Here is an 8898-nt window from a genome sequence, read left to right on the forward strand (position 1 = left end):
CTCGCCCTACAAGTGCCCTAACCTGAACCTGCCTGTTGGCGGAGGTTGACACCCTATTTTATGAAGACAATGGTGCCCCACTACACAACAGCTGTCCCTTGTTGACCTGAAAGCTCCTTACTGATAAGTATACAGACCCAGGATCAGGCAGTGTACCAAAACTGGTACAGATAATAACCCAACCGATAAACACAGGGGTGTCCTAAATGATTTGAAGTGCAAAAAGTGACAATGTGCAAATATATAAAAACACACAACGTTCCTAATATCCTTATAAAACCTCCAGATGAAAGCTGCCATCAGCACCATTAAATATCCTAGATGCTGATTTCCTGCTTTGCAGCAGAAGTTGGTCCCCTAACTAAAGTTGAGGATGTGGTGCTCCACTCCATGGCGGTTGTCTCTAGATAACCCTAGCCAGCCCTGGAATTAATCACCCATGGGAAACCGAATGATAAATAAGATGACTACAATCAGATATGGGAGGAACTTATCTTGCTATATATCATTGCTGATGTCCATAAAATGCTTTGACGCGTTTCGCTATGTCTGGGTTCCTCAGGAGGCTGATAAATGAATGATATCCCTCAAATGATATGGCTCAGTTGAATGAGCCCAAAAGATATTGCTCAGGTAGACAATGAGCCCAGCATGGTTCACACTTGGTTAAACCTATGGACTACAATGATGCCACTGCACAAAGTTGCTATGGGTGTTTGTACCGGTTATAATAAATCTCTCCTGGGTTATATTTTGCTTTTTTAAATGAACACAATATATAAGAATTCTAGAAAAAAATGTATTTTGGAGTTGGATTCAATGGCTACACCATATATAAGACACAGTGCCACCTTGTGATTGCCACCACCAAGTGCTGTGCCCATGTCCAAGTAGAATTGTATGGCCATTATATGTCCAATACTAGGACATTCGAGTTGACGTCCGCTCCCAATCTATACCTCTAATGTATACACGAAATCTGACGTGAACTTCACCTTAGAAGTAGCACTGCTGACTTTCCCTGAAATGACGACAGGTGCCCTCTAAGAATTGCCACATCTGTCGCTTCCATATGATCCTATGGTCTAAAATGATGTATACTTAAGTTTTTAAAAATAAGTGCCTCTGTGTCTTACAGATGGAGTCTGGTGGTACAGTCCTTAGTACCAACTGGTCAGATGTGGGCAAAAGAAAAGTAGACGTGAATCCTCCGGATGACATGGAATATAAGAAGTTCTAACAGATATCCCAGGAGCGCAGTCACATGGAAGTCTGTTTTTTCCACATAGTCCGATGCCCAACTGGTTGTTGAGCTTTTTTTGTTTCTTTGCATCGGTTGTTTGCCTTCCATCATGCAGAATGTCTCCTCGAGAATGCTTTGTGTTCACGGCTTCCTGTTAAATGTTGCAAAAGATTGAGTCACAAGTCTACTGTATCCATTACTGCTGTGTTGTGGGAAGGAGCCAGGCCGGGGTATGCACAGCCATTCTTAATGCGAATGGAGTTGTTTTATTAGTACTTGGGGTGGGAACGTTAATCATGTCTGACAGGATGTTGTAAATTTCTCGCTGTGACCTACTGTTTGCCCTTTTACGAATTGCAAATTATAAATATACTTTTTTCAAATAAAGCCCCAGTTATTTATTTTCCTCAGTTTATAATGATCCGAGGTTCTCACTAAGCTCTAGTGCAAATTTCTACATTAGTAGCTTGTAATTTATACATTAGCAGTGAGAATTGATGTCATGTTCGATTTGCATAGGAAGCTTGAAAACCTGCCTGTCGACTGACGACGTTGGAAATGAGCACTTGAAGTATGGGAGTTGTGTGCTGCTTATCATTCATGTGTTTGTCAGAAAAAGAAAATTAACCGGCTTTAGTGCGGCCTCAGAAAAGACGCTGATAATCTGCCGAAAGTAACGAATATTTGGTAACGGTAAATGCCTTTTGTTTAAAGGGAGATGATTGTATTCCCAGAATGATATGCAGGGACAGATGTGTGATTTATAGCAGTCATTAGAATATCAAACAAGGAGAAAAAGAAGTGTCGTATAACACATGTTGACACATTTTTTCCAGCGTTTATCAAGCGTGTCCTAATTTTACATTACAGTACTTTTTCACTTCAAAGGTAAGACACATTTTTGCCAACATTGTGTTTCTCTTCAAGATTATGTAAGTTTCCTGTGGTCATTGATCTCTTCATTTCTGCACGTATAAAGATGGGCATATACGTTCACAAGCCCTATTGTAAGAATTGTAAGGTATGTAGCATTTTTGGAAAATCAATGATCCTGAACAAAACATCAATCTTCCAAAGGCATTTAGATGAAAAAAGTATGTTCCCATTGTGATCCCTCTGCCGCTCCAAGCTTCCTTTTCCAGAAATCCACACGTCAATGCTGCTGCCAGTGATTGGTTGCAGCTGTCACATGTCTGTTTGACCTACATAGACGAGCCATGTACATTTTGTTGTACAATCTAGGTCTTGTTTTAAAACTATAAATCTAAGCTTTACAGCAAGACCAGGTTTGTGGCTCTGGCTGTTATCAAGCCTAAGAGGTAGCAATGTAAAGAGAGGGTTGCATGTATTTGCATCTATCGCTCTTAACTGAATTAATGAGAGGAAGATTGCAGATATGACTGCGATCTAGGTATTGTTTTAAAGCTAATCTCCTGACTTTAAAGGAAACCTTGCTTCAAATCCATACTGCCCGAAACTACGGTCAGCATGAGTCAGACATTAGCTGTGCAGTAGCAACCGGGTATGTTTTACTCTAAGTCTAGTTTCACATTGGTGGAGGGCTGCGGACTTCCTCCGGGAAGCTCTGCCCCCTGCCGCGCCTCCTCCGGTCAGCTCCGCACATGGCCGCATACTTCTGCATGTGGCCTGCCTACCTATCTTTAGCATTGGGTACGCAGGTCGTGCGGATGCCTCCGCATGCGTCATTTTGACAATGCGGCGAACAAAACAAATTCCAACATGCTGCGTTCGGCGCGGGTCGCCGCACCGTCAAAACGATGCTTGCGGAGGCATCTGCATTCAGCGGCACTGTCTGCATACACAATGCTAAAGATAGGGTACGCAGGCCGCATGCCGAAGTATGCGGCCGTAGGCGGAGCTGACCGGAGGAGGCGCGGCAGGGGGCAGAGCTTCATGGAGGAAGTCCGCAGTTCCTCCGTCCGCAAATGTAAAACCAGCCTAAAATGTTATGGCGTTTTAGAATAAGTATACTTTGAAAAGCCAGCCGGGAAATATGCATCCAGTGCGTTTCCTTCCTTTTCCTCACCCAGCGCCTGTTGACTGCCAGGTCTTTTCCTTTGTGTACATAAGGTGAGATCTTATGGGGAGAAGTTGGACGGTAACTGCATGAATCTGGTGACAGGTTACCTTTAAAATGAAAGCAAGATCTAACCTGAGAGAGAGCCTGATATCCTTCTTTTACCATCAAGTAGGACTGCGCATGTTACCAGCGAGGGCAGTCAGTCTCTGCCTGGCTCCAGCACGGTCCCCATGGTTCCTGATAAGCTCTTTACACACAGCGTGCCATGAGAGAAAACTTATTTTCCAGCAAAATAAGAAACTGTAAGTTTAGACAAAGGCATGTTTCTAATTCTGTTTAAAAGTCTTACAGCATGATGCTTTAACTCATCTATTCGGTAACCAGTCTGTTCTTTCATGTTTTTATAAAAAATAGTACATCTTCCAAATACTCCCTGCGGTACGCGTAAACCTATGACCATGACTGAACAACCATCTTCTTAATCTCTAATTATTTTAAGATTACAACCACGCTGGCAGATTTATGCCTAGCCTTAGCTGCCCATACGTCCCGCATTTCCCCTGGATCCAGAAGTTATTCCAAGAACAGATTGGAGAGTTATCTTGTCAGTAGTCACATTCATTTTTTCATACAGATGAACTTCGGGTTGCTGTTAAGGAAAAGTATGTTATTGAAATAATTTCTAGCATTTGTGAACTTCCCTTCCAACAAAGGCACGTAACACACAATGTTAATTAAATCAAATGTCCAGGTTTGGATGTTCTTACTTTTGCTATTTAGCTGACCTTAAATCCATCTCTTGTTTCACCCTTAATGCAGGCCGCTGCTCTGTCATGCATGCCATTCTTTACACTGCTGGTCCGCCTGTTCAGATTGGCTGGTGTGTATGGTCTCTTATCACATGAGTGTATTTGTCATCCCTATCAATAGTGCTATTTACATGTTTTTTTTGTATTTTTTTTTTTCACGCCTGCTGTTCCATAACATTGCATGTGTTATTTTGATCCATTTTACTGATTGAATCCACCCATTGAATCCACCCATAGATGTTTCTGCTCAATACAAAATTATAGCAATAAATACTAAAACAGAAGCAAAAATGGATCTAATACTGATAGAATATGGATGCAGCCTTATTTTAAGCACTCCCAATACATTACAATGTATTACAATACATTACAATACAATACAATGTATTGGGAGTGCTTAAAATAAGGCTGCATCCGTATTCTATCAGTATTAGATCCATTTTTGCTTCTGTTTTAGTATTTATTGCTATAATTTTGTATTGAGCAGAAACATCTATTTTTGCCTTTTATAGAAAAAGATAGCATTGAATGAAAGCTATAGCTACAACTAGTGATATGTCTCATTTCATTGTACGTTCATATTGCAGATCTGTTTTACATACGTACAATTTGTGTGAGATGTCAGGCTCACCGTGTGCACCGTATGGATAACAGCATTGGGACACAGCTCTTACCCTTTGAACTTGGGTTTCTCAGTCAGGCCCATTCCAGCAGGCCTGTAAATCCCAGCCTCTCGCCCTTCAGTCTGCTCTTACATACATTTGTAACAGAACGGCTCATTCTAAAGAGCTCATGGTATTTGAAGATAGTGCTGAGGTAGGATGCCACCGGTCGCCATTAACGTAAACCTGACTGATCAGTCTAGTCGGCCGTTTAGAGGCTGGTTTGAGAGGTCAGACTTCCAGCAGCGATCATCTGAGTTATACAGGATGTCATCGCTGTTGCCAGGTAGACTAAAGGCCAGGGACGCTTTTAATGATGTCCCAGGATACATGATCAGCGGGACACTGGTGGTGAGGCACCATGGAGTTGCAGATTTATCCTGATAAAATGAATCATCTGCGTTTATCATGAAGTCCAACGTGCATGTTCTCCATATTCTTCAGTAATTGGCTGCCCTCACCCATCTGCTCTTCCAGGATATAACACATGTAGTACCTTCCCTAGGATAATAAGGTGTGATGAAGATTGTGCCTTTTATGAACAAGCAGCTCATTATCTCACTGCTAATGTGTTCTTCAGAGGTGGCATTACTCTGGTAACAGCGGCACTCTGATTTCCTGCCGTCTCTATTGGGCAGTGTGAGACAAACCTTAGTTTTCACACTTATGTGTTGGTTTCCAGAGTAACTTTCATACAGATCAGACCCTTCCAGCATGAGCACTACCCACTAATAACATAGGGGATTATGTCTGCTGACCCAACGCATATAATACCAACACTCGTAGGTGATTTCAGGCAGGATGTGCTAACTTTTATACCAGGTCAGTACAGTTTAATCATGTCATGCAGGAATTTTTTTGCATTTCTTGACACCAGCCATTGCATTTCTAGGCTCCGTGTTAGATTTCTTGGTTCTTGTGAACTTAAATTCTTTCTCTTCCCCCCCCCCCCCCCAATAAACTAGGCAAGAAAAAGAAATATTCTGTAATAAGACATTATTTTATAACCCCAATTGGTTTCTGTATGTCTGTCTTCTTCAGCAACAGCCACAGATTTTCAGGGTTTTTTTTAGTTGTTGCCTTTTCTTAATTTCTTCCTCATAGGATAAATGTACATGTGGATAGAAATCCGTAAAGCATTATGGATTAGTGTAACGCACCTGCTGCTGATAGTGATTGGATCCATTCTGTTCAATACCTGCAGGACACATCGACATCGTTCATTTGGTACAAAGGAAAACAAAGTATTTCTTTTTTATATACTAGAAGTCTCTATGCATTTCCAGTAAATCCTGTATTTACCCCCTTTTTTTTTTTCTCAATTATTTTTATTGAGGTTGAAGAAGAAAACAAGTCAAAACAATGACAACCATAGTTACAACCACCATATATATGAAACTAGGGGAACAAGAGGAGAAAATAAGGAGCAGAAAGTGGGGACCGACAAGTGAAAAACAGGAAAGGAAGGGGGGGAAGGGGTGAGGGGAGGAACAGGCATTAGTGGCATTGATAGAACTATGTGTAACAGCAAGTACACATAATAAGTCTGTGTTCTGCAGTACAGTAATATATTCCAAAAAGGAAAGAAAACAAACAACATCTAATATCCGGCATCTTAATTATATACGGCTAAGCAGGCTGGAGCGGGGCAACCGTGGAGTGTCTACTTTGTATCCAGGGGTGCCAAATGTTCTGTCTTTTTATTATGGCGGTCATCGAGTGAGCTAGTGCTAGTTCAAGCTGGCAGTGAGTGTTAATTCTATCAATTAGTCCTGCAACCTCTGGGGGGCGGTGGGATCTTTCCATCTAGCCGCTGTCAACACTCTAGCAGCTATCAAAATATGTGACAGCGTACCTCTAAGAATATGAGGAATTTGGTTCAGGCCAATGTGTAAAATGGCCTGGCTTGGGGTCAGAGTCATCTGGATACCCAAGACTTGTGAGATCAATAAATCAACACCCCTCCACCAAGGCTGGAGCACCGGACAGGACCACCAAGTATGCTCAAGAGTACCCCTCATCCCACACCTCCTCCAGCATTCACCAGACCCACCAGCTCCAAAATGTGCCGTTCGGACCGGGAACTGGTACCATCTCAGGTGCGTCTTTTTCAACTGCTCCAGATGGTTCACACATGAAGAGACCCGTACAACTTCACACAATCCTTCCTCCCAGTCAACCGGTTCAGAGAGAAAACCCAGATCCCGCTCCCACCTGATCATATAGGGCAGTTTTGTATTATCCGTCGGGTCATTCAGGGCTCTATATAATAATGAGATACCTCTCGGGCCAGAATCAGGCAGCAGAAAATAACCGTTAACTGTGTTATTTAGTTGTGAATTGAAAAAAAGAGTCCGGTGAATTATGCAACATATGACGTATTTGTAGGTATTGGTAAAAACACCTCCGGATGGCCGGAAACTCAGCAGCCAGTTGGTCAAACGGGATTAACCCACCACTCCCCACTAGGTCTCCCAGACTCACAATTCCGGCAGCAACCCCTGACTGAAGATTAACCCTTTCGCGCCTGAGCCTGTTTTTGCCTTTGTGACCAGGCCAATTTTTTCAATTCTGACCAGTGTCACTTTATGAGGCCATAACTCTAGAACGCTTCAACGGATCCTGCTGATTCTGACATTGTTTTCTCATGACATATTGTACTTCAGGATAGTGGTAAAATTTTTTAGATATGAACTGCGCTTATATGTTAAAAAAATCGAAATTTGGCAAAAATTTTGAAAATTTTGCAATTTTCAAACTTTTAATTTTTATGCCCTTAAATCAGAGAGTGATATCGCACAAAATAGTTAATAAATAACATTTCCCACATGTCTACTTTACATCTGCACAATTTTGGAAACATAATTTTTTTTTTTTTTTGGAAGTTATAAGGGTTAAAAGTTGACCAGCGATTTCTCATTTTTACAACAAAATTTACAACACCATTTTTTTAGGGACCACCTCACATTTGAAGTGAGTTTGGGGGGTCAATATGACAGAAAATACCCAAAAGTGACACCATTCTAAAAACTGCACCTCTCAATGTACTCAAAACCACATTCAAGAAGTTTATTAACCCTTCAGGTGCTTCACATGAATGAATGGAATGTGGAAGGAAAAAATAAACATTTAACTTTTTTTCACAAACATTTTACTTCAGAACCATTTTTTTTTATTTTCACAAGTGTAAAAACAGAAAATGAACCACAAAATTTTTTGTGCAATTTCTCCCAAATACGCCGATACCCCGTATGTGGGGCTAAACCACTGTTTGAGCACACGGCAGAGCTCAGAAAGGAAGGAGTGCCGTTTTACTTTTTCAATGCAGAATTGGCTGGAATTGAGAGAGGACGCCATGTCGCATTTGGAGAGCCCCTAATGTGCCTAAACAGTGGAAACCCCCACAAGTGACCCCATTTTGGAAACTAGACCCCTTAAAGAACTTATCTAGATGTGTCGTGAGCACTTTGAACCCCCAAGTGCTTCACAGAAGTTTATAACGTAGAGCCATGAAAATAAAAAATCATTTTTGTTCCACAAACATGATCTTTTAGCCCCCAATTTTTTATTTTCACAAGGGTAACAGGAGAAATTGGACCCCAAAAGTTGTTGTCCAATTTGTCCTGAGTACACTGGTACCCCATATTTGGAAGAAAACTACTGTTTGGGCACACGGTGGGGATCGGAAGGGAAGTAGTGACGTTTTGGAATGCAGACTTTGATGGAATGGTCTGCGGGTGTCATGTCGCGTTTGCAGAGCCCCTGATGTGCCTAAACAGTGGAAATCCTCCACAAGTGACCCCTTTTTGGAAACTAGACCCCCCAAGGAACTTATCTAGATGTGTGGTGAGCACTTTGAACCCCCAAGTGTTTCACTAAAGTTTATAATGTAGAGCCGTGAAAATAAAAAAATCATTTTTTTTCCACAAAAATGATCTTTTAGCTCCCAATTTTTATTTTCACAAGGGTAACAGGAGAAATTGGACCCTAAGAGTTGTTGTCCAATTTGTCCTGAGTACGCTGGTACCCCACATGTGGGGGGGGACCACTGTTTGGGCACACGGTGGGGCTCGGAAGGGAAGAAGTGACGTTCTGGAATGCAGACTTTGATGGAATGGTCTGCGGGCGTCATATTGCATTTAC

General features: G+C 41.8%; 1 protein-coding gene across 6 annotated transcripts in view; it reads left to right on the plus strand.

Annotated features, from left to right (window-relative positions):
* The window catches only part of SUGT1 (SGT1 homolog, MIS12 kinetochore complex assembly cochaperone), a 188808-nt gene extending 187178 nt beyond the window's left edge, over positions 1-1630 (plus strand). For all 6 annotated transcript variants that reach the window (XM_073580339.1, XM_073580341.1, XM_073580338.1 and 3 more), the window contains one exon: positions 1139-1630. In XM_073580339.1, coding sequence (XP_073436440.1) covers positions 1139-1240 — 102 coding nt within the window. In that variant the 3' untranslated portion in view covers positions 1241-1630. The remainder of the gene's footprint in view (positions 1-1138) is intronic.
* The last annotated feature ends 7268 nt before the right edge of the window (positions 1631-8898 follow it).

Source organism: Dendrobates tinctorius, unplaced genomic scaffold (genome assembly GCF_039654945.1).
Source record: "Dendrobates tinctorius isolate UK_male_01 unplaced genomic scaffold, ASM3965494v1 ptg000064l, whole genome shotgun sequence".
NCBI lineage: Eukaryota > Metazoa > Chordata > Amphibia > Anura > Dendrobatidae > Dendrobates > Dendrobates tinctorius.